This window comes from Vigna unguiculata, chromosome 6 (assembly GCF_004118075.2).
Source record: "Vigna unguiculata cultivar IT97K-499-35 chromosome 6, ASM411807v1, whole genome shotgun sequence".
Taxonomy (NCBI): domain Eukaryota; kingdom Viridiplantae; phylum Streptophyta; class Magnoliopsida; order Fabales; family Fabaceae; genus Vigna; species Vigna unguiculata.
Genome location: NC_040284.1, coordinates 24,052,992 through 24,078,735, shown reverse-complemented (window position 1 = coordinate 24,078,735; position 25,744 = coordinate 24,052,992). Strand labels below are relative to the sequence as shown.

General features: G+C 32.5%; 4 protein-coding genes across 4 annotated transcripts; 3 read left to right on the top strand and 1 right to left on the bottom strand.

The window, feature by feature from the left end:
- The first annotated feature begins 293 nt into the window (after positions 1-293).
- Positions 294-2,455, top strand: LOC114187465 (probable aldo-keto reductase 1). The gene is made up of 7 exons (XM_028075726.1): positions 294-458; positions 565-732; positions 826-1,029; positions 1,272-1,444; positions 1,608-1,704; positions 1,791-1,944; positions 2,057-2,455. Exons 1-7 carry the CDS (start codon positions 414-416, stop codon positions 2,233-2,235), a joined length of 1,020 nt encoding a protein of 339 aa, XP_027931527.1. The 5' UTR covers positions 294-413; the 3' UTR covers positions 2,236-2,455.
- Positions 2,456-5,477: 3,022 nt separating this feature from the next.
- Positions 5,478-9,144, top strand: LOC114187984 (probable aldo-keto reductase 1). Its single transcript, XM_028076452.1, has 7 exons — positions 5,478-5,648; positions 5,776-5,943; positions 6,037-6,240; positions 6,344-6,516; positions 7,206-7,302; positions 7,375-7,528; positions 8,823-9,144. Exons 1-7 carry the CDS (start codon positions 5,604-5,606, stop codon positions 8,999-9,001), a joined length of 1,020 nt encoding a protein of 339 aa, XP_027932253.1. The 5' UTR covers positions 5,478-5,603; the 3' UTR covers positions 9,002-9,144.
- A 1,309-nt stretch (positions 9,145-10,453) lies between these two features.
- Positions 10,454-12,423, bottom strand: LOC114187985 (shikimate O-hydroxycinnamoyltransferase-like). The gene is made up of 2 exons (XM_028076453.1): positions 11,767-12,423; positions 10,454-11,657 (listed from the first exon to the last, which is right to left on the bottom strand). Exons 1-2 carry the CDS (start codon positions 12,187-12,189, stop codon positions 10,791-10,793), a joined length of 1,290 nt encoding a protein of 429 aa, XP_027932254.1. The 5' UTR covers positions 12,190-12,423; the 3' UTR covers positions 10,454-10,790.
- Positions 12,424-18,239: 5,816 nt separating this feature from the next.
- Positions 18,240-25,381, top strand: LOC114188130 (peptide-N(4)-(N-acetyl-beta-glucosaminyl)asparagine amidase). The gene is made up of 17 exons (XM_028076670.1): positions 18,240-18,403; positions 18,492-18,545; positions 18,635-18,808; positions 18,942-19,040; positions 19,237-19,323; positions 19,578-19,660; positions 19,924-20,037; positions 20,527-20,581; positions 20,693-20,779; positions 21,308-21,363; positions 21,453-21,512; positions 21,661-21,748; positions 21,834-22,580; positions 22,672-22,732; positions 23,547-23,649; positions 24,212-24,346; positions 24,995-25,381. Exons 1-17 carry the CDS (start codon positions 18,326-18,328, stop codon positions 25,077-25,079), a joined length of 2,166 nt encoding a protein of 721 aa, XP_027932471.1. The 5' UTR covers positions 18,240-18,325; the 3' UTR covers positions 25,080-25,381.
- The last annotated feature ends 363 nt before the right edge of the window (positions 25,382-25,744 follow it).

The following is a 25,744-nucleotide window of genomic DNA, read 5'->3' as shown; positions in this document are numbered from 1 at the left end:
TCCTTAAAAACATATCAAAATCAATAGATTGCCGTTTGATTTGCTCAACAAAATATGAACATGATGAATTGAAAAATGTATTAATAAAAGGTCAAATCAATTGCATGCGTCTTGTTTTACAATTCTTCAAGTGTTCATATGTCATTTATATATATATATATATATATATATATATATATATATAGAATTCAATTCTCTATAGCAGCCATATGGCAATAATAATAATATAAGTTGTGATATTCTTCTGATTACTTGTAAAAATCCTAGTCTGCTACAATATCGTGATTGAGTCAAAATAAGCGTCGCAGTAACGTTAGATTTACCAAAAACATATCACTAACACATATTTAAAGAGGAACACAAGAAAGAAATAGTTGAAAAATTTTGGAGGAATTCGCAGAGGAGCAGAAAACATGGCAAATATTCCTCGAGTGAAGCTTGGAAGCCAAGGTCTTGAGGTTAGTTTTTATGTTGTTGCATTGATTTGATGTCTCTCATTCAACAAATCACGACTCTGAGGTTGCTGTTTTCTTGTGTTGTGTGAATGATTTTTGGTGTGTTAAGGTTTCTAAGTTGGGATTTGGGTGTATGGGTCTGACCGGAGTGTACAACGATCCTGTTCCGGAAGAGGTTGGCATCTCTATAATCAAATATGCATTCAGTAAAGGGATCACTTTCTTTGACACATCAGATTTTTATGGACCCCATGCCAATGAAGTTTTGGTCGGAAAGGTTAACAACCTTAACACTTTTAACATGTCTGTTTCACTTTAACAAAAAACTATATACAATGTAATGTAACATGAGATTTTGATTAACTCCCAGGCGCTCAGAGACTTGCCTCGAGATCAAGTTCAGATTGCCACAAAGTTTGGGATCGTGAAAATGGTTTCTGATAATGTGATAGTGAACGGTTCTCCTGAGTATGTTCGATCCTGTTGCGAGGGTAGCCTTCAACGCCTTGGTGTCAGTTACATTGATCTGTATTATCAGCACCGTGTCGATACCACAGTACCAATCGAGGACACTGTGAGTTTGTCATCAAACACACTTTTTTTTTCGATTCTTAGAAGTATTACATAACGCAATTTCATAATATATAACTAGGTTTAAATCTATAAGTCGTTCTTAAGTCTTGTCGGAAGATTTAGATAACGCAATTTCATAATATAGAACTGAAGTGTGAAAGTCATTTTACAAGTCGGTCTTAATCTGAGGTTAATTTGGTGGTTCTGTGTTTCATACGTTGTTGGGTTTTCTTTGAATAACAGATGGGTGAGTTGAAAAAGCTGGTCGAAGAGGGGAAGATAAGGTACATAGGATTGTCGGAAGCAAGTCCTGACACAATTAGGAGGGCACATGCAGTTCATCCCATCACTGCTCTGCAAATGGAGTGGTCCCTTTGGACTCGTGAAATTGAGCTGGATATTGTTCCACTTTGCAGGTACTTTTCCTAGGTGTCTCTGGTGTTAAATGTTTTTGTGGGACAATTTGATCATTTGTCTTAAAGTTCGGAAGACCCACACACACAAAACTTTAAGGTTTTATGTTGAATGTTATGTTGGAACAAGTTATTTCTCTCATTTCTTGACTAAGAACACTTTCAGGGAGCTTGGAATTGGATTAGTACCTTACAGTCCCCTTGGCCGTGGATTTTTTGGTGGCAAAGCTATTGTAGAAAGTGTACCTGCAGATAGTTTTCTGGTATGAACTAAATCCCTTCTTCTGAATTCTTCTGATTTTGACAGTTTTCCTTGTTTGTTGTCCATAACATCTGGTTCAACCTATAGGCAATTCAACCAAGGTTACAAGGGGAAAACTTCGACAAGAACAAAGTCTTATATTCCAGGATAGAAAAGTTGGCACAGAAGTATGGATGTACACCTTCACAACTTGCTCTTGCATGGATTCTTCATCAAGGAGATGACTTGGCACCAATCCCCGGTGAGTGAATCACATTTTGTGTATGAGTTAACGAAGAACTATTTTTAACAAAGAACTGTTTTGTTTTTTTGTCAGTAAATTAACACTTGTGGAACCTCTCGATGTATTGTAGGAACAACTAAGATAAAAAATCTTGATAGTAATATCAGTTCATGTGAAGTGAAGCTGAGCGAAAATGATTTGAGAGAGATTACAGATGCTGTACCAATATCTGAGGTGGCTGGAGATTGGACAACTGATACATTTGTTAGATGTTCATGGAAGTTTGCTAATACTCCACCAAAAGCATAGTTAGATATACTGATTAAGCACCTGAGAGCTCAAATCTCAATTCTAATCAGATCTCAATAAAAAGTAATTGTTATTGTTCATTTGGTTCTTCTGTTATGTTGTATCATATTATTAAGTTTCTAAAGTGATTATCTAAAGCCAATGTATCCATCATTATGCCAAGTCATGGTTCAGTGAATGTTTCTCTGATTATATATATTCTGGAGTTCAATGTTTCAAAGTTCAAACTCGTCAGAACTTTCTGAGAATGAAGATTTGGTTCAATGTTGTGCTGTCTGTTGCCAGTGAAAGAAGCTTTAGCTGTCAGTTCAAAATTTAACTTGTTATTAAAACTGGTTTTGTTGTTAGGTTATTATTTTTACATCCAAGAAACTTTTATGCACAATTTATTTTCACCATCTTATTTTTTAATCTCTCTGTTCCTTTTATAAATACAAAAATCAAGTTTTTATAATGATCAAAATATCACTACTAAAATGGGTTGTCAACCTGTGTAAGTGCTGTGAAAAAACATTTTTTTTCTTAAATATAATAATTAAAATGTGAAAAAGTGTAAATACTTTTTCTTTTTATAAATATTGTTATAATTAAAATTTATTACAAATAAATATTTTCAAATATATAAATTAGATTTTAGATTTATAATAATCAGATTAAATTGTGATTTAACATTCTTTTTAAATTAAAATAGACATGGTTTGAAGAATCAAGTATACGAATAAGATAAAAGAAAGATATTTTGAGATTATTCAAATTAGTATTTTTATGACTAATTGTAATAGTATAGGGTGTGTAATAATTATTTGTCTAATTATATGACAATACAACGTTTGACTAAGTGTTTGTCTAATATTGTTTTTGACTAATTATATAACAATACAGTTATCTACAAACAGGTATAGAGAAAATTTAGGGTTAATATGTATTTGAATCAATGATAAATGAATATCAATTTTGATATCAATATAAATTAAAGTATCATTAAAATATTTTATGGTGACTAGACTCTAGACGACCCATGTGTATGTGTGTATTGGGTTGACTTCAAGACAACTTATGTGTATGTGCATATTGGACGGACCTTAGGACGACCTATGTGTATGTGTATACTATGTCAATCTCAAGATGACTTATGTGTATGGACGGACTATTGGACCGACCTCCAGACAACCTTGTGTATGGACTATTGGGCCGACCTTAAGATGACCTATGCATATGGACTATTCGACCGACCTCCAGACAACCTTGTGTATGGACTATTGGGCCGACCTATGTGTATGTGTGTACTAGGCCGACTCAAGCCAACCAAGGTGTGCAGACGTATTGTGTTTGGATTGGAGTCGACCTCATTGCAAGGACGTGCTGTGTCCGACTTGGAGCCGACCTATGTACTCCGATGCACTTAACCCAACTTATTTGAAGACCCAATTCACTTAAACTGCCCTCTCTCCTCAAGATAACAACAAAACAATCACGTAACCACATCCCCACAAAGGTTGAGGTAACCCTGCACACGTCAATTACCTCCCGTAATCTTAGGAAGACTGAAGCAAGGATGAGCTGGAGACCTCTATAAAGTTAAGCAGCTGCTCTCCACTAAGGAGAAGAAGATATGACCGAAAAAGACAGGTTTAAAGAAAAACGAAAGTATTCCTTTGTAAAATATCTAGCAAAGGAAGCCGAGTTACGACCGGTATGCACCTCACATTATCCTTTTGCGAGAACAGGATTAATATGTATTTGAATCAATGATAAATGAATATCAATTTTGATATTGATATAAATTAAGGTACCATTAAAATATTTCATGGACAATTATGTTAATCTCTTCACAAAAAAGTTAATTTATAATGAATTTTGTTATTTTGAAAAACATATATGTATAAAGCAATCAAACTTTACTAGTAGGCTTAAATACTCTTTTGGTCTTAGTTTTGGTCGACTTTTTTCACTTTGGTCCTACTTTTTAAATTGTTTTCAATTTGATCCTACTTTTCGTTATATTTTTTCAATCAACTCCTTTCTGTTAACTCCGTCCAAATCATTAACGGATGTGAACAGTAACTGCCACATGTCATTTTGTGATTTTTTTGATTTTTTTTAATTTGTTTTTAATTTGTTTTTAATTTTTTTTAAATTTTTTTTTAAATTTTTTTTTTAAAATGTACACGTGTCAAGCTCATATTATGCCACATGTCAGATATGATTTTTATATTCAATTTGGTCCTATTATTCGTTATTTGTTTTCAATTTGGTCCTAGTTTTTTTTTAATTTAGTATTTTTGTTCCTCTCCAAAGACAAAATACAATTTGTATATAAATGTTATATGAATATTCTTATTAAAATACATATTTTTATTAAATATTTTTAATTTAAAATTAGAGTTGGTTTAAAATTAAATATTTTTAACCTCTTAAAATTTTAAATTAATGGTGTTATTGCTTTTTTTCGTTTTAATTTTAAACTAAATTTAATTCTAAATTAAAATATTTAACAAAAATATGCATTTTAATATATACAAATTAAATTTTGTCTCAATTTGGAGAGGAAAAAAAATGTTAAATTTTTTAAAAAAAACTAGGACCAAATTGAAAACAGATAACGAATAATAGGACCAAATTGAATACAAAAATCTAATTCTGACACGTGGCATAAAATGAGCTTGACACGTGTACATTTTTTTTAAATAAAAAAAATTTAAAAAAATTTAAAAAAAATTTAAAATAAAATTTAAAATAATTTAAAATAAAATTAAAAAAATCACAAAATGACACGTGGCAGTTACTGTTCACATCCGTTAATGATTTGGACGGAGTTAGCGAGAAGGAGTTGATTGAAAAAATATAACGAAAAATAGGACCAAATTGAAAACAATTTAAAAAATAGGACCAAAGTAAAAAAAGTCGACCAAAACTAGGATCAAAAGAGTATTTAAGCCTTACTAGTAATATATATCGTTTAACCTTGTTCAGTTAAAGAGAATTTATGAGAAGAAATCATTATCCACTTCGTTACTCCTGTTGAATAGATTAAACAGAGATAAGGTAAACAATAGGCTCAGCAGATTTAGATTTTTTTTATTTTGTTGAATTATAAAGTTGAGCTTGTGAAATTGGCTAATGTTTAAAATAATAGGGGAGGATAAAATGAAAATTGAATATCTATTTTTAATTTCATCAATTTGAAGTTAAATTGTATTTACAATTTTTTAATATCTAACATTAAAATGGCTGGTTGAAGAGTTGAAGTAAATAAAAAGAGTTAGGTTCACCAACCACATCGCACTAACAGGTGAAGAAGACTAATAGAAGAAAGAAAGAAAGAAAGAGAGTGAGTTGGTTGGATTATTGGTAGAGGAACAAAAAACATGGCAAATATTCCTCGAGTGAAGCTTGGAAGCCAAGGCCTGGAGGTTAGTGTTTGTTTGTGTTCTTGAATTTCGATTTGATATGCTTCACTCAAATCATCGTTTGAGTTGGTGTCTTCCCTGTCTTGTGTGAATTCTGAATTTTGATTTTGATTTTTGATTTGGTTGTAAGGTTTCTAAGTTAGGATTTGGGTGTATGGGCCTAACTGGAGTGTACAATGATCCTGTTCCTGAAGAGGTTGGCATCTCTATAATCAAATACGCATTCAGCAAAGGGATCACTTTCTTCGATACTTCAGATGTTTATGGACCGCGAATCAATGAAGTTTTGGTCGGAAAGGTTAGCTACCTTAACACTTTTAACATGTCTGTTTCGCTTTAACAGATAACAATCGACAATGTCATGTAACAAAGGCTTTTGATTAACTCTCAGGCGCTCAGGGACTTGCCTCGAGACCAGATTCAGATTGCCACAAAGTTTGGGATCGTAAAAATGGTTTCCAATAATGTGATAGTGGACGGTTCTCCCGAATACGTTCGATCCTGTTGCGAGGGTAGCCTTCAACGCCTTGGTGTCAGCTACATTGATCTGTATTATCAGCACCGTGTTGACACCTCAGTACCAATTGAGGACACTGTTAGTGTGCCATCAAACACTTTTTTTATTTGCAATTCTTGATGTGAGGTTAATTTGGTGGTTATGTGTTTTATATGTTGTTGGGTTTTTTTTGAAATGACAGATGGGTGAGCTCAAAAAACTGGTCCAAGAAGGAAAGATAAGGTACATAGGGTTGTCGGAAGCAAGCCCTGACACAATTAGAAGGGCACATGCTGTTCATCCCATCACTGCTGTGCAAATGGAGTGGTCTCTTTGGACTCGTGAAATTGAGGAAGATATTGTTCCACTTTGCAGGTACTAAGGTGTTTCTTATGTAAAATGTTTTTTGGACAATTTGATCATTTGTTTCCACAAAGGTGTTGTCGTATGACATGGACAATTTGATATTTTTTGGATTCCTGAGTAAATTATCTTTATCTCTAGTTGATGTGAGTAATAGAAAACTTGTTTATTTTCTAGAGATAAACTTTTGATCAAATAGCTTTAGTGGCTTCAAATTGCAACCTTTTTCTTTGTGTACACATGACTAAATTATTTCTTTCATTTATTTTGGGGTTAAATATTTTTTTGGTCTCTTAACTTTTAGTGAAAATTGGAATTAGTTTCTCTTTGAAACTTTGACCCAATCTAGTCTCCAAATTTTAGAAATGTATGGATTTAGTCCTTTTAACCAGATTTTGTTAAGTTTATTTGATGTTTCAAACACGTTTCTTAGTTAACATTAAAGCATAAATGTATCAAACAGTGTAAACAACTCAAATGATATCACACGAAACACGTTTGAAACGTCAATTAAACTTAACAAAATTTGATTAAAGAGACTAAATCCACACAATTCTAAAGTTAGGGAACTGAATTAGACCAAAGTTTCGAAGAAGGACTAATTCTAATTTTCACTGAAAGATAAGAAACCAAAATGATATTTAACCCTTTGTTTTATTTTATGAATCTTCATTATGTGACATTGATGACAACACTTACAGGGAGCTTGGAATTGGAATAGTGCCATATAGTCCCCTTGGCCGTGGATTTTTTGGTGGCAAGGCTGTCACAGAAAGTATACCTGCAAACAGTTTTCTGGTATGGGCTTAATTCTTGTACTTCTGGTGACAGTTGGACTTGTTCATTGTTCACCAACATTTGTTTCCGCAGGCATTCCAACCAAGGTTACAAGGGGACAACTTTGACAAGAACAAAATCTTATATTCTAGGATAGAAAAGTTGGCAGAGAAGCACGGATGTACATCTTCACAACTTGCTCTCGCATGGATTCTTGGTCAGGGAGATGATGTGGTACCCATCCCCGGTGAGTATTCTTTTGCATGCATCAAATTTGGTAAGAGTTGTGGTCAGCATTATATTATATGAAATCGTTTTGAAAATGCATTATGTTAGGAAATTTCTTCACATTCATATTACTTGGATGGGTCTTATAGGAAAATAACTACCTGTATTAGAAGAACAACCAATTTCTTAAAATGAGTTGTAAATAGAAAATGGATTTATGGGCTTCTTTATCAATAATTAGATTTGAACCTAACCTTCATAAGAGATTGATATCATCTGCAACCGAAAACTAGGACAATAGGTTTATAGGTATTCTTACTTGTATGTTGCTCGTCATTGTCGTATGTACTTAATGTAAAACTTAGACTCGGGGTTTCTAACACTTACTACGTCTAGTTTGTGGGGGATAACTAATGAGCTATTCAATTTGGTGCCCATATAACAAAAGAGCAGCTCTATTCTATTCAGTTGAGCTGTAAACATGTATATTCTAGAATACAATGATATGTAATAGTGAGTTGTAAATAAGACTTTTTTAAACAAATGGATCGTGACATGATTCATTCAATGACTAGTGTATTAGTCACACAATAGCATGTAATAAGTAGTTATCTTTTCTCCAAAAGATTCGTGCAGTACATGATAATAATTGCAATCCATAACTAAATTAAACAAAAGAATAATTCTGTAAATTGTATTTTTTTTATCAGTATTTGTATTGATGTTTAAAGTAATTAAAATTATATAAAAACAACTAAAACTCTTTTTGGGTTTTATCAAACACTTGAAAAATAATAGGATAGAATCCAACAGTTTCATCTTTTGACTATGTCAATTATCGGTCATTTTGGTTTTCTGTTATTGATACACCACATTTGATCTAATTCTTGACTTTGTTGTGTAGTAGCCTTTGTATCTCTAAAACACTAGGAATCAATTCAATTTATGGCTATCAATTTTAGTGACCAAATTGACAATAGTGTCTTAATTCAGGAACTAATCAAATGACACTTATGAAAGTCACAGACTACGTTGCCATTTTTATATTATCAGAGGCTAAGTTGATGTGTGTTTATAACATGAAGACCAATCTGACAATATTGTTTTTTGTTACCTGCCATTTTTTCTTTGAACGAAGTTGTCCCTCTTGTCTCTGACATTTCAAACGACATAAACCACCCAATTTCTTAAGCCAGAAATCAACTGTTCTTATTAAGACAGAAAGGTCGTCTGAATTGTTACAATGTTACATTTAAAATATGAATTGTTTTTTCCTGTGAATTAAGGTTTCTGGAACTTGTCATGTGTTGTAGGAACAACCAAGATAAAAAATCTTGATAGTAATATTGGTTCGTTTGAAGTGAAGCTGAGCAAAGATGATTTAGAGGAGATAACAGAGGCTGTACCAATATCTGAGGTAGCAGGGAATCGCACTACTGATGCATTTTTTAGATGTTCATGGAAGTTTGCGGATACCCCACCAAAACCATAACTAGTTCCTCTTCTCCTTGTATTTCTCCCAATCACAAAACTTTTGCAAAACCCTGTTGTGTTCTTTGTCTTGCACATGTTATATTAAATGATGAGACTCTGTAACATGCATTCGAGATATTATCTGTGTTTTTTTGTCTAAAATTTTATTCCAGTTTTATCTTTAAAAAAACACCTCGAAGTATTAGAGAAGAAAAATGAAATATATTTAAATTGTATTATTAAAATACTGGATCAATAGTTATAATCATTAACATTCAGTCTTTTACAATGAGGGAAAAGGCGACCTATTCATGTGGCAGAGTCACCCTTTTTATCTATATTTTGGTGTTTAGTTTCTCACTTCTCTTTCTGAAAAAAAAAAACTATATTAAAATAAAAGGCAAATGCTAGCAAGTAATTTTGAGGTAAATGTCTAAAGAAATTATAGTATCTTTTTATCAAAATAAATATTATTATATCTTAAGTGAGTTATTGTTATACTTATCATAAATTTGTGTTCTTGATTTTAATAGATAGCTCATAAATTAAGACTTTTAATTAATATCCTCGTTTATGTATTTTTAAAAGTTCTTATTGTGATTTCACTTTATATATAATAATAAAAAATAAGATATTTTGATGATGGTAAAATAAATATATGTATAATATTTCATAAAAATAATTAATAACATTCAATCTAAAATCTTTGAAAGATATTTTTTTTCCCTGTAAGTTAGAGAATAATACAGGATAAAAAGTTTTGGTTGGTAATGAGATGCTTGTATTGTATTTTGTCCATTAAATTTGAATACCAAATAAGCATCGAACTTTTTGTATGCAATTTAGGCAACCTTGGACCACATATATTTACTTACTTCACTTTCACAATTTCTTCCGTATTTCCAAAATTTTCAAAATATATTTTATTTTTCAAGAAAGTGATTTCTTTCAAAAGTAACCTGACTCTGATACACTTATTAGTTTGTTTATGAGATATTTATAGTAAAATTTTATATATATAAAATCAAATTCATATAAAAGATTAAAACTATATTTTAATCCAAAATTTAGAAATATTGAATTTATGAATTTTTGTACGATGTTTAATTTTATCTTGTTATCCGTTAAAATTTAGACTCACAGTTATATTGATCTAAAAAATATTCCGTAAAAAAACACATATCTGAATGTGAAAAATATGTTTCAGAAAAAAAGATTTCTTTTCGTATTTTTTCTTCTTTCTTGGAAAGTTCTTCCTCTCTTGAGCAACAATAACAATGATGAAAGCTACATGACAGCATCGGAAATGCAGTACAATAATAAAGGGTGGTTTAATATTTTTCTACGAGTGTGGGGTGCACTACCCTCTCTCATTCTTCATTAAAATTCCTGTCTCTTCCTTATTTTGACACAACCTTTTATTCATTTTAGGATTTTAGAAAGCAAATGTTCCAAACAAACACAGTAGTAATTGAAATGGAGAACCCCATCGATTAAAAAAGAATATACAAACAAAAGTGACGTAAACAATTTACCGAAGCAGGGTACACTGCGAGCTTGACTCATCAGGAGCTAAAGGTACACACAAATAGTATTATCTCACTTTCAGAAACAGATTTTGGCTGGTTCAATACCATGTTCGTGAAAACCTTTTTTTGTTCTTCCAAATTAAGCACGTGTGATGTGAGCATCGTGCAATGGTCCCACAAATAAAGGTGCCAGCTTTACATTCACAAAAGAAAGAGACAAGAAGATAGAGACAAGAAACCAGAAAAAAAAAAAAAAAAGGTAACTTTTTCAAGTTAAAATCAATGCTCCATTTCACAACCAGCAAGAACCATCACCGGCTCCAACTCCATTATAGCTTCATCTTTGTTCAGTTCCGCCACCTCTTCCTCCGCCAGCATCACCGTCACCGATCTCGAAAGCCCTCCTTCCGAGCAAGGCATCACCATGATCAAACCTTCGCTCTCCACATTCCCCACCCGACACGAAACATGAACTGGTTTCTCGTTATTTCCGAACACTGCACCGTATAACAACGACTCCTGGTCTTCCTCCACCATCAAGTGCTCCATGCAGACACAAGTTAACTCACTCCCATACACGCGTTTCCCTTCATTGCTAGCCTCCTCTGAAAGCTCTTCCAAATGCTTATGCACTGCACTAACTACGCCTCCCAGCTCCACGTCTTTCACTTTCTGCGAGAGCGTTGAAAACTTCAAGGCGTTTCCCAAGTACCCAATTGGGAGGGGAGGTTTCAGGAGACTCCTGAAGTCGCTGCAGATGCATAGAGAGTGAGTTTGGTCCTGAGTTTTTGGAGGTCTGACACGAGCAACACGTGTCCAAAACAGAGCCGCCAGAAAGTCGAACGGGGTGGCGTTGGGGCACCAGTCATGGACTTTGGAGAGGCACTGTTTCATGGTTGAACCTGAAAACTTGAAGGTGGCTGTGGCAAAGTTTGTTGCAGTTGCAGTTGCAGAGGATGTTTTTGTGGACGACGATGATGCATGGCGGCCAGTAGAAAGTGGAGCGATCAAAGGAGGGTGGGTGATGGGAAAATGGCGGTGAAATTCCGTCCATGATTTAACGAATGATGCAATGAAAGTTAGATCTGCCATCATGTGACTGCAACTTACTCCTATAGCAACACCTCCTTCTTGGAAGCTGTTTATCTGCAACACCACACAGTAATGGTCGGAAATAAACAAATAAACATCGTCAATCTATGTTAATTTTTGATATAAACATCATCAACCAACCACACAATTATGAAAACACTACCTGAATTCGAAAGGGTGACCAAGTGGAGGGATCCTCAGGCATATCATCCCAAGTAACCAGAAGCTTTTCCTCGGAGTCAGAAGCAGATTTGAGCCATTCATGAAGGGTGGAATCCACAGTGGCCTTTATGGTCCTAACGCCGGCATCATTGCACTTCACTTCCCATTCACCACTCTCCCCTCGATCCAACCGACCCGTCAAAACCGGGTACTGGGTCAGAACCTCCGACAAGGATTCCCTCAAAGGGTCCAAATCAAAGGACTTGAACCAGTTATCCTCGTTCTTGTAGTAGAATATAACGTGCAGAGTGTGGCACCCCATGCCACGGTCCAGCGCTGATAGAGCGTGAACCTTACCCGAACAAACGGGTCTGCTTGACACAACCGTTAGTTTTGAGTTCAGGGTTACCCTCATCTTCGACATGCTTACGTTTGTGCTTGGATTTGTCTTTCCCCACACCACAATGTGTGGTTGGTTATATATCAGATGAAAAAGACAGAACAACAACAACAACAACAAAATTTGGCTAAGTATTTCTTCGGTGAAAGTTGTTTATATTAGCATGTTGTTATATATATACATGTGTGTGTGTATAAATACAAAAAACAATTGGGAAATAATGAAGAGTGATAAGCTTCGTGGACAGTTGAGAAATAAATAGAGGAAGGTGATGGTTGGTAGTTTTATTTATGTGAACAACTCCATAGCTGTTTCTCAAATCTTCTTAACTAGTATTTTATATTGTGTTATGTTCACATGCTTCTCTTTTTTTGTTCACAAAACTAGGATGGGTATTAACTCTTTTTCCTGAATTGTTTCATTGTTTTGGAAATACAAATGAGTAAGTAACAAAATACACAAGGAGTACTATCGCAATTAAGTTTTGGAAATATTGCTTTTTAAAAAATATTATGGACGTGAAGACATTCAAACTAGAGTTTTCAATGTACTCAAATCATGATTTTTGATAAAAAAAAGTTGCATTTATTAGTTGTTCACTGAATATATCCTTAAAGAAGAAGACTAATTGAGGAGATTTGTTTAATAAGGACTCTTGTGTTTCAAATATACAAGAGTTTTGAAAATAAGTTATTTGAATTAAGGCATGTGCTTTCTACAATAAGTGTGTATATCACTTCACTGCATTATTTTGCACTAAATAATAGAGATTTTTGTTAGAGTTATCACTTTCATATATGGAAGTACTCTGCTTTTTAACGTAATTGTCAATTAAGACAACTTTTTAGTTTAGATTAGATCTCATAGCTATAGCTAGGAGTTTTCAAAATAAATAATTATACTATTTTTAATATAAAGTCTTATGGATATTTTCTTATATGATATTTAATTTGTTTAATTAGTGTAGAACTTTCGATTCATATTTATGTTATCGAAGACAAATAAAATTAAGATTAGGAATGTTAGAGATTATAGGTCAATTAAAAATAAATAAAATTAAGATCAGGAATGTTAGAAATTTTACATCAATTAAAAATAAAACGAGTTTATAGTATAAATAGATACAAATTTTACTTTACAAATCGGTTTTATAGTATAAATTAAATTTAAAGTTAATTTCTCAATTTATAATGGAGTTATCAAAAACTTATTTTAATGAGATCGTTATTTATTAAGTTTATCGTACCGCCCTTTATCGACTCATATATTAATATTTAGTTTCACAATTAAGATATAAATGTCTCAATATAATAATAAATATGTTAAAAATTTTATATCTTACAAAAATGAAATGATATTACAGTATATCGACAAAGAGATAAAATGTCTCAACATAAATATTATATAAATGTGTTAGGCTTAATATTTATTTTTTAATAAGAAATATGTATGATTTATGTGTTTTTCCATTAATTTTTTTTTTTTACTCACACATTATTGATAATAATATTTGGAGGAGTTATATGTGTGCTAATAACTACTTATAAGTGTAGTCATTGAAAACTTGTAATATCAGTTGGATAGCAAGTTGTAGCTTCAACCAATTACGTAAATGTTATTATCAACATTAATTAAGTGGTTAGGTTGTCAAATCCTGCATCACCTATGACCCAATCCGTTAATGCGTGTTTGTTGGAGAGTGTTTAATTAAATTAGATGAGAATAAATTAAAAGCTATCCGTATTTGGATGGGAAATAATACACAAGAATAAAAATATGTAAAAATTAATATAGTGGTCCTTACAAATTTAAAATGATTTTTCCCATCTTTCCCTAGAAGATAATCTGCATTAATTTTATTTTATTTCTTCAGCATACCATAAAACTTCATCGCTGAAAAAGATCAAATTTCATTTCAGTTCATTGTTATATATTTTTATTCCCTAGGGGACCAAGATAATTTACAAATAGGAGATGGTGTTGGGATTTGATGGTATCTAAATTTCACAGAGTTATCCATTTACTTTTCAAATTCATAGAAACCTAACTTTTATTATTAGAATATGACCATTTTAAGATGGAAGTATTGTAAGTATGAGTCTTCAAACCAAATTCTCCTTTTCTTCTAATCTGTGAGTATTTAAAAAATATATACATTCTCAAAGGATGCATAAATATAGTGACTTTATATATATATATATATATATATATATATATATATATATATATATATATATATATATATATATATATATATATATATATATATAAAACAAATTAGAAGAATAAAATATTATTTTAAGCAAGTGAATCTACTAACCTGTTAACGTTAACTTATAGTGGGTTAAATCAGATTACAAAATTGTTAACTTATTAAAGAAGTAAGTTTGATTAAACTAACTCATTTTTAGCTTAATCAATAGTAAGTTAACTCGTGTAAGTCAAGTTAATTTATGTTGACACTCTTAAATTTTATGTACCGTTTAGCTTAGATTTTATCTATATCTCCTATACATGTGTAGATGTTGATACCTCTGATATTTCATAAATGCCTTTCAATTTTTGTTAAAATTTATAACAAAGTAAGAACAAAATAAATATTATAAAATCATTACATAAACTCATGAAAGAGATAAAAAGTTTCTAAATTTATTAAGACTTTTTTAAATCGTTAAATATATTTATAGTTAGTTAACTTAGAACACAAAATTAAAATTTATCTTTATCTAAACTTTTATACATAAACTTCAAAATTGAATAGATCTAGTCCTTTTTAACCTAACAACATATATTTTTTTAGTTAAATAGTATTTTAAGTTATCATTTGAGTTGAAATATGTCAAATGATGTAAACATCTTAAACATAAGTTAAAAATATGTTTAGCATGTCAACAAAAATTCATGAAATTAGATTAAAATGACTATATTATTCATTATTTTTAAAGTTTGAAAATTAAATCATATCAAAATTTAAGACAAAAATAAATTTCAATATTACATTAAAGTTTAAAAAAAATATTTAACCTTTTCTTAAATGCAAGAAATAAAAATAATTGTCAATAATAAATTAGATAAATAATTGAGATGAAAATAATATCTCAAAATAAATTAATGTAATTTTAATATTTAATTGTATACAAAACTACTTAAAGTTAATTTTTACTCATTATAAAACAATGTGGAGTCTTTTATTGAACCTTAATTACCAATCACCTATGATGCACAAATACGATACATGTATTGGATAAGACAGTTATCCAATACGTCGATACGTTTATTTTTAAAATAATAAGACACGATACATAATATATGGATATTGAAAAGTGAACAGTGTTTCTTAAAAACATAATAAATATATGATCATTATTGTGTAAATCCAAAATAAAATTATATGTACTAAAGTTGTCAACATAAAAATTATAAATTATTATTATCATAAAAATACCATTAAAAGAATATTCTTAAATAATAACCAATTTTAGTAACAAAAAATATGTTAGAGACCAATTTAGAAACCAATTATTTTGGTAGTCAAAACCTGATTGTTAATGTTAGTGACCAATTTAGGTGACAAATTTATAAATTAATTCTTAATAGAAACTATTATAATTATCAATTTAGAGATCAATTATAATTTTTTGGAACTATTTTAGTTGTTAATAATTTTTAGTTTTTAAATTGGTATCTAAATTGATCATTATATAATGACTAATTATTTTTTGTTACTAAAATTTGTCATTATTAAAAAAAATTTTGTAGTATATTACGACTTCATAAATTCAATATTTCAATGATAAGTATCGATAAAATATCGTAAAGTATCAGATATAGATACGTGCCGGACACGGATACATGACTTAAATTGAAGTGTCGGTGCATATAGCCAATCACCAACTCATCATTCTCTTATCGAATCAAAGTTTTACAAATAATAGATCTAACAATACCAATAAAGTGGGGAATTGAGACTACCTTAACCCTTAACGCTGTTATTTATTTCCAAACTCACATATAAAACAATATTTTATATCATATAACAAACTCAATAAAATCAAATTCAATTTAAAACCCTTTACATTTTCAATGAAAAATATGTGTATAAATTCAATTTAAAACCCTTTAAATTTATAAAGCAAAGTATGTTACACGTTATCCACTTTTATTTTTTAAATGAAAGAAATAAAAAATTATTATTATAATTATTATTAAAATAAAAATGTTATTAAATTTATGAAAACTATATTTTTAAAAATAATTAAAAATATAGGGACAAATTTTTTAAAAAGTAAAATAATTAATAAAGTTATTTACATTAATAAAAATAAAACCACTAGGGAAATATATACACTAAAAATCTATTACTGAACCGTTATAAAAAACAATCATTTTTATATCTAGTTATTGATCACTACATCTTTTTGATAAAATCTTATTTCGGTTCACAATCCCAAATTCAATTAAGCACCTAAAAAAAATACATTTAGATATATTATCCAAATACCTATTTGTTAAAGGACAATAATATATTGAAAATTCAATAAATTTATACAACGCGTATTATTTTACCTTTTTCACAGTTAATTTTTTTTAATAATCACATTACTCTTAAAACAAGTTGTTAAAGTAATTATATAATTATCAAAAACATCATTTCCTTTTCTTTAATTAATTTCTTATTTTCAATAGAGAACCAAGTTAAGGGGTCATAAGACACCAACCAACCCTTTATCTCCATGAATCAAACAACAATCACTATGATCTTCTTGTATAAAAATTCTCCTTCTCTTTTCTTTTATACCTTCTTTAAGTTCATATTTTTAAAGTATACGTTAATTAATTTTATTTATTGAATAACTCGTTTTATTTTACTTTTTCTTATTTCACTAGTGCAGAAATGGTATATTACAACAAGATATTACATCAGTTACACGAAAAACGATGTAGTACAGTGCGCGGTGGCATTTTTGAAATTTCTGCGAACTATATTACATCGGTTCCCCAACACAACCGATGTAATACCCATTTTTTTAAAAAAAAAAATTAAAAAAAAATAGGTTTTTTGCACATAGCAATTATATTACATCGGTTCCCCTGTTTAACCGATGTAGTATGCCTTATTTTTCTCAGCAGGGTTTTCCCCCTCATTTCTCCTTTTCGTCTTCGTGCTTTCTTCATTCTCTTTGCATTCTCTTTGCTCTTCGTTCCCAACCACCACACCACACCACACCACACCAGCACCGCACGGCCACCACACCACACCAGCACTGCACGACCACCGCAGGTTCTCCTCGTGCGGCCGCTCCTCCACGCAACCACTCCTCCGTGCAGGCGTCGCGCAGGCGCTCCACACCAGCCCCGCACGGCCACCGCACAACACCGCAGGTTCTCCTTGCGGGACCGCTCCTCCACGCAGCCACTCCTCCGCGCAGGCGCTCCTTCGCGCAACCACTCCTCTCCTCCGCGCAGACCCTCTTCGCGCTGCCGCTCTTCGTTCAACGCAGCTGCTCCTCGACCTTCGCGAATCGCGCCACCATTCACGGAGCCGCTCTTTGCTATTCGAACAACGACGCCACTGCTTGGGAGTTCCTCCGCCGTTAGTCGAGCTCCGAACCGCGCTCTGAATCGTGCCCTTTCGCGCTGCCGTCGTTCCATCGCACCACCGCGTCGTTGAGGGTTTAGGGTTTACTGCTGTTGCCGTTGGTTTTTCGCTGCTGCTGCCGCTTTTGATGTAATATATTACAGCGGTTCCAGGGACCGATGTAATATATCAAACACTTACTACATCGGGAACTACTACATCGGTGAGAAAACCGATGTAATAGGCCCAAAATAACCGATGTAATAGACTTTTTTTTGTACTAGTGTTTTTCTTCTTTATACATTAATAGAAAATGTTTGATGGCAATTCAATTTTACTAAATTTTAATCTTATCGCTTAGATAAATTATTTTAATTCTTACTAATTTTTTTATTTATTTTAATATTAAATTATATTGAATAATTAAAAATATTAATTAGTGATATTTTTCTAGTTGACGTTAACAATATTACATTACAATATTGTGCGTGGTAATGTTAAAACAGTTATCGTACTTAGTTATTAAAATATTTATTTGGTGTAAAAAAAGATTTATTCAGAGGTTGAGCAGAGGGAAAGAAGATGGTGGCGCGGACGTTTCAGGTGGTTCACGACGACACTGACTTTGATATCAATTATGACACAGACGATGGCTTCGAAGTGCGTCTCTTTCTCTGTAACCTTTCATTCTCAAATTCAATTTCACTGTCTAAATCCATTTCATTCCTTCGTTATTCCACTGTTGCAGGTTTTTCAGTTTCAACTTTATTCCCTCACTTCCGTTCCACCTCATCAGCAAAAGGTTCCGATTCGCCTTCGTAATTCTCAATTCCTCTCCTAAATTTTTAGTTCTTCATTCCTAAACTTTGATTCTCTGCTTACATTGCACAGATTTTTGGAGCCGAACAAGATACTCCAGTCACCACTGATTCTGATCTCATCGCCATTTCTGAAAAACTACGACTCGTCTCGGTTAAGGACGCCGAACCGGAACCGGAACCGGAACCGGAACCAAGATATTCCGATTTGTTGAAGTCCGATGAGGAATTGGCCAGACTCTTGCAGGTATCACCTAAGATCATGTGTCCAGAATCATCGATTTTGGAAATGGAGAGCACTTCCATATGTATTTCTAGTTTGAACTTAATTTTCATTTACATTTTTGTGTGTTTGTGCATGTGCTATTATATCTGTACAGGCAGAGGAGGAAGCGCTTTTGTTGCAGCAATATATGTCTAGCGAAAATCCTCGAGAATTTGATAGTAGAGTGCGGTCCTACATTAGTCAAGTTCGCATGGTATTTTTCAGCTTATTGACTTGATAATAATTTTATCTTCGTTTTGAACGAGGAGAGCAAGATATTTGGTTCATGAAGTTGCATAGCGTGAAGATAGACTAAGAAACTGGTTTCTGTCTGTGTTGTCGTTATGAGTATTATCATATCACGGTTGATTACATCACTTCATTTATTGAATTGTTTTAATGTATTGCAGTATGAGGATCCAACGCGCCAGGAGGCTGCTCGGAAGTCTGTTCCTGTAGAAGAGCTTGAGGAGAAAGCTTTGGTCTCTTTGGCTAAGGTAGGAGAATTTGTCATAGTTTATTGTACGAATGTATAGTTTCGTAGAGGATATCAATCTGTCTTAAGTAAAACCAACTATTTCACTGTAAATCTCTTGTACAACTATTTTAGAAATTCATTTACCCTGGAACTGTCTTTTTCTTCATCTTGACAAGAACTGTGTATGAATTGCGATGCTGTCTTCATTTCATAAGCATATGCTTTTATTTATTTTAATTTTTGTAATCCGGGAGCCTGATAAACATTTTCCAGGAGGGGAACTTCAAGCCGTCGAAAATAGAACAAGATCATGCTTTCATGCTGCAGCTGCTTTTCTGGTTCAAAAAATCCTTCAGGTTTAAACTGATTATTATATTTTCTGTTCTGCCTTTAATGCCAATGGACCAAACGTTTCAATGGCCAATAGTTCCTTAAAGACTGAATACAGTGGATCACATATCTAATACTTCATGTAATTGCTGGCGTATTTGTGATTTGACTCAAATATGATCTGTGCAATCTTTGTCACCATATAGACATCAGTTAACCTTCACACGTGTAATATTTTTCCAAATGCTTCTGATTCTTTTCTTATTTCTTTCTTATTCTTGTATAATAGATGGGTGAATTCACCATCATGTCACGATTGTGGTAAAGAAACTGCAGGCCAGGGCATGACTTCTCCACTTCCTTCTGAGATACTTTATGGAGCTTCCAGGGTTGAACTCTATCGGTATGTGAAATTACTCTGTTTCAAAGAAAGTGGCTTTTCTAATTATCATACTTTATATTTATTTTAATTTTCTTATGACATCATGCATCTGAACTAACGTTAAACCTTCTTTATGCTATATTTAATCAACCGAATGGTCTGCAACATATTTTACTACTATCAACTTAATAGTTTCTTTAAATCTGAAAGTATCATATTTTCAATGTCAGCAAACTGTTTCCTGTTTTATTTTACTTTGTAGATGTCTTTGCCAGTAAATCCTATTTTTATGAGTGGATTTATTCATCCATTACATACTACATATCTATTTACTTTCAGGAGATCTGGTGATAGCAAACTAGTTTTGTATGGTTACCTGGATACTGTGCTTTTTCTTGTAAAGCATTTTTGAAGGGTTTTTCTCATGTTCACTAACTTTTTAGCTTCTATTTTTTTTTTTTTACCTAACTTCTATTTCATGTTATTCTCATTTATCTTTTCACAACCCAGTTGTACCTTTTGCTCCAAACTTACTCGCTTCCCTCGGTACAATGATCCAATGAAGGTATACAACTCATGTCAAGTTGTTTTAATTTACACTTGGTTGACTGCCTACCCAACTTCTTTACCAATCAAATTTATGTTGGATACTGATATTACCTTGTTAAAATTGCAGCTTGTGGAAACAAGAGAGGGCCGCTGTGGAGAATGGGCCAATTGCTTTACTCTCTATTGTCGAGCTTTTGGCTATGATTCACGTCTGGTTTGTAGCTAGATGAAATTCAGTCTTTTCAATATGCTGATTTTTCTTGGTTTCTATACTGCAATTGAGTTCACAATGCATTGGCTTTTTGTATCATTAATTGCTAGATAATGTACATGATGATTCTGATATTACAAATGCAGTGCCCAATGTCTTGTGTCAAACATCCACGTGACAAAATCTTGAGTTTTGTTAACTGATTTCATTGTAGTTTCACTTCCATAAAATATGTTCAGTTCTCATATACATATGAGAAAAAGTCGTGCTTGATATTCTAAATTAAATTGTTATCTGTAAGGAAAAGATAGGCATAGAATAGACATGTAAATCTTATTCAATTTTTGAATTTAGCTTGCGTTCTTATCTGGAGCACCTTGCCCTTTACTATATTTTGGTGTTGTTAGTCATTGATTTCTATTGAAGTTTGTTAATTTTTTTCTTTGCATATATATTGCAACCTACGGTATACATGTACTTGCTTGTCTTGTGAGGAATAGGTTTTTGTCACTGATTTTAGTTCATCTCCAGATCTTGGACTTTACGGATCATGTTTGGACAGAGTGCTTCTCTCAATTCTTGGGCAGGTAAAAATAACATTGACCTAAAGTTGCTGGTTATCATAATCCTGCTGTTAAAACTATTTCTGGTCAGATGTGTTTGTATGTTTTTACAGATGGATGCATCTTGACCCATGTGAAGGAATCTATGACCAACCATTATTATATGAAAAAGGGTATTGTTCATCGGTGCAGTACTTTCACTTTAGTTTATTCATTGCTATAATCCATCTAATTGACAGTGAGAAAATTATTGTTCTTGTCCTCATTAAGAGTTTCCATCTTGTTTTCATGTTTCCTCACTTTTTAAAATATGTGGCATAGGTGGGGGAAAAAGTTAAATTATGTAATAGCCATAGCAAAAGATGGGGTTTATGACGTTACCAAACGATATACAAGGAAGTGGCATGAGGTAAGTTTTACAATGTATGCTCTTGCATGAGAATCATAATTTGCTGATAACTTATGAATTTTGTATTTTTTTTTTCAAAATCAAGGTTCTGTCTCGCCGTATTATGCTTACAGAGCCTTCTGCATCATCTGTATTACGTAATATAACAGAAGAAATTCGAAGAGGCCTTCCATCTGAACTAATTTCAATTATTCAAGCTCGTGATATGGAAGAAAATGAAGAACTTGAGAGGAGTTTACATGCTAATGATGACGAGTCATTATCATTACCAGGAAGACGAAGTGGGAATGAGGAATGGCGCAAATCCAGGTTAGAGATTGGTTCGGATGAGCTGAGCTCTTCTAAATGCCCAGTTCGTTTGTGCATAGATGAACATGTGACAAGGATTTACAATGCATTTCATGCTGTCCTTGATCATTTCGTTGGGGAAGAACTAACAAAGTCAGAAGCTGTTGAAGTACTCAGGATTACCAAAGGAATTCTTTTGGATCTTCACAATTCCCCTTATAAAAATAGAAGGACCTCCATTAATTCAGTTCTAAATAAACCGAAATTTCAAAAACTGTTTCCATCTTTTGATGACTTACTTGGTGCGCTTTCACTAGAGAAAAAAGTGAATACAGATGGGACAGTTGAAATTGGTTTGGTCGCTGACCCTGTTGTTACTTCTTTAGCATTGCCTGTTGCTCTGGATGCTCTGGATGACATGATTTACAATCTTGACAAGTGTGAAAACTACGGCAAAGATATGTTTCTGCTGCCACTTCCAAAGTTAAATAGAATACATTCGGGTTCAGTGTTGGCAAGTTCAGAGGAGTTGCCTTTTGGGATTGTGAGTTTGTATATAACTGGACGTTTTATATGTTTACTATACTCTTTCCTTATGGCATCTATAAAGTTGTCACTATTTTATTAAATTTCAGATAACATCAGCATTTGATGGAATTCGATTATCTAAATGGGAAGAACCAAATGGAGCAAGAGGTATGTTAACCAGTTAAATAACTTACAACATAAGATTGTGCTTCAAGCTTAACCATACTTTTAGAGAATTTATTGAGGTATTGTTGTTTTCACCTAGAAATGGAAAAACGTGATATCTACTCTCCTGTTAGAAAAGAACAAGTTCTGGAAAATACATCAAAATATCTTATCTTTGTAGGAAGTACTTGGCTTGATATCTATCTTTGCTAATTTTTCTCCAGGATATTTCCTCTATGTCAATTGTATTCTATGAATAGATTGTAAGCAAGCCACTTAGAATTTATGGTTTTAAGTTACTAGTGGTTAAATGTTAGAAACTTGACTTTGTCTGGTTAGTTTCTCTGCACTGTTATGTATTTCCATGTTAAAACTCTCATTCTTAGGAGTTTTTCTTTGTTGATTTTTGGTCTTCGTAAAACTAATGGAAAAAAATTCATAATTATGAAGTCTTAGGCACTGAAACTATAGTGGGAAAAGTAATGAAAAAATATTTAGTGGTCCCAAATTGACTAAGTAGACCCTTGCCATAACAGAATGCTAAATTTTGCAGTTTGTCAATGGGGAGGATCCTCCTAGAGAGAGATTGTTAAATTTTTATAGAGGACTTTGCTCAGTTCCAAGGAAACATGTTCCCTTTTTGTTGAATAAGTAATATCTAGAGATTTTAATTCCCTGTCTAAATGTACGCCAGTTTAAATGCAAGTACAAAAAATATAATTCCATCTTATTTCTACTGTTCACACCTTTCTACACGTCCAGACACTACTGGCTTGATACTCTGATATAAAAATATCGGTTTATATTGACTGCGTAGGTTGTTGGATCGTATATAGAACGTTTGATTACAAGATGTTTGAGCTTGTAGCGTATGATTTGATGTCAGCCAATGATGCACCGGAAAGGGATCCAATGGACTGGTACGAACTTTGGAATATATGCTGAACTACTCTTACATCTTTTCATTGTCGTTATCATTTTTACTAATTATCGAGTAGCCGAGTTAGTCTGCCTTGCCTTGTAGACTTCTCCAATCGAAATGGCTTCGTTGCTCCAAATAAATATAATGTGCTGCTCCCTTCATGTATGATTAATTAACCATGAAAATTTTAAATTTAATTTGTAATCCGTTTAAAACATTCATGACTGTAGTAGTAACTTTGTTACGTTCAAAAAAGGATTTGATGTTTTTTTTAAACAGGTGACACAATATAGTTTATTGGTATTATAAAACTTATGCCATCATCTTATCAAAATCAAATCCTTATAGACAATATACAAGCCAAGCCAAGCCAAGCAAAGCAAGAAAATTGTGTCATGTGTGTGTGCTGCTTTTGTTCTAGCTGACAGCAACCATATGCATATGTTGTTAAAGTCGTCTTTTAACCTTTTCTAAGCTTGGTAATGAGTTGTCGTGTGTAAGCTTCAGTTAATAAAGCATGTACCGTGCATTCATTATCTTGCGGTATGTTATGTGCTCAGGATTCTTGAAGGTAGCAGTGATAAGGGGATCAGCTGGCAAGTTTTGGACAAGCAAACCTCTCAGTTCTTTGAAGACCGTTTCCAGCGTAAAACGTACAAAATCAATTCCGCAAGCTTTCCGTGTAATGTTTTCAGGTAATATACCTTGACACAGTGAAGAAACTTGAACAGAAAAATTGGGAGTGGTTTTGATAGGGTAACCTAGGTTTTCGTAATTTTTTATTTATTAAAACAATTATTATGTGTTGTAATTTACTGGAACAGATAGCGTTTATGCTTTTATCTGTACAACCCATTATAAATATATAATTCTATTTAAAGAACAATTAATTATGTGTTTTTTAAATATTTTGACAAATGAATAGTTCTTTCTTATTTTTTTGCCTAAAAGTTAAACATTAAACATAAAGTGTTTTAACTTTTTATTTGTCAGATTTGTGTCAGTCTGCTGGACTATATATTTAGAAAGTAATAATGAATTCTTATCATTTTCCTTTGATCTCTTCCTTAATTATGTTTGTACACTTTGTGGTAACCAAATAACTACAAAATCAATTTTTTTGGGGTTTAGATCAAAATTATCATATCATTAATTCAATTCTAATGAATATATTCATTCTAGAGCAAGGTGACAATTAAGACTAGCAAGGTACGTGCGTTTGATTGCTCTTGCATGGATTAGTACGCGGTCTTGACTCTAGATTGTATGCAGATTGTTTCTTATATGGCATTGGCTGAATCTGTTTCATATTTGTTATGTTCCAAATCATAAAAATTATACAGGTTTAGGTTTCTGGCAGTCAGAGATGTTCATTCTACTTCCCGGCTGCAAATCGGTAGCATTGACCTCTATGCGAAATCTACATAAAATGAAATGTAGTTACCGTAATAATCCCATCACCATGGAAGAACATAATCTAAATGAGGATGCAAACCGGAACTTGATGACTAGGGTCTTCGTTTGTACACATCAGAGTAATATTATTTATACTGGCCAATGTGGGACTGCTTTGATATTAAATTATTTTGTTGGTTTGCCTTATAACGCCAGAGGTTTTACTTAATTTTTTGGTAGCCTGTGGTAACTGTTGTTCCACCTCCTGTACAATGTATTATGATCAGATTCAATTGACCTCAAATGTATGTTGAAGCATTTGGATTTTGCGCGAAGGGTCGTAATTTATCCATTTATCATTCCTGCAAGTCACGTGAAAACATTTGATTGATTTTTGTTGTTTACTTGTAATTCGTATTATAGCACCAACTCCAAAATGGGATGGTTTTAAAGCATGACCTATTTTACGTTCATTCATATCTAAGCAATAGTTTCCTGAAAAGGTAGAAGACTTTAAAAAGACAGATTTTTTTTTTTCTGCATGTACTAGGGATTTACCCGTTGCACGAAATGTGAAGAACAGATATTTCAGTGAACTTGCAAGCTCGTGCTAAATTTGCGTACAAGTTTGAAAGAGTGGTGACGACAGGAATACCTTGGTTTAGATAGCAACGATAAAATAGCTAAACTACTTGTAC

Coding starts and splice junctions, on each gene's coding strand:
- LOC114187984 (XM_028076452.1), top strand. CDS start 5,604: ATGGCAAATATTCCTCGAGTGAAGCTTGGAAGCCAAGGCCTGGAG. Junction 5,649..5,775: donor TTGGAAGCCAAGGCCTGGAG/GTTAGTGTTTGT, acceptor TTTGGTTGTAAG/GTTTCTAAGTTAGGATTTGG. Junction 6,517..7,205: donor GATATTGTTCCACTTTGCAG/GTACTAAGGTGT, acceptor CAACACTTACAG/GGAGCTTGGAATTGGAATAG.
- LOC114188130 (XM_028076670.1), top strand. CDS start 18,326: ATGGTGGCGCGGACGTTTCAGGTGGTTCACGACGACACTGACTTTGAT. Junction 18,404..18,491: donor ACACAGACGATGGCTTCGAA/GTGCGTCTCTTT, acceptor CCACTGTTGCAG/GTTTTTCAGTTTCAACTTTA. Junction 21,364..21,452: donor TTCTCTCAATTCTTGGGCAG/GTAAAAATAACA, acceptor ATGTTTTTACAG/ATGGATGCATCTTGACCCAT.
- LOC114187465 (XM_028075726.1), top strand. CDS start 414: ATGGCAAATATTCCTCGAGTGAAGCTTGGAAGCCAAGGTCTTGAG. Junction 1,705..1,790: donor TACCTGCAGATAGTTTTCTG/GTATGAACTAAA, acceptor TTCAACCTATAG/GCAATTCAACCAAGGTTACA. Junction 1,945..2,056: donor TGACTTGGCACCAATCCCCG/GTGAGTGAATCA, acceptor GATGTATTGTAG/GAACAACTAAGATAAAAAAT.
- LOC114187985 (XM_028076453.1), bottom strand. CDS start 12,189: ATGTCGAAGATGAGGGTAACCCTGAACTCAAAACTAACGGTTGTGTCA. Junction 11,658..11,766: donor GGTCACCCTTTCGAATTCAG/GTAGTGTTTTCA, acceptor GTGGTGTTGCAG/ATAAACAGCTTCCAAGAAGG.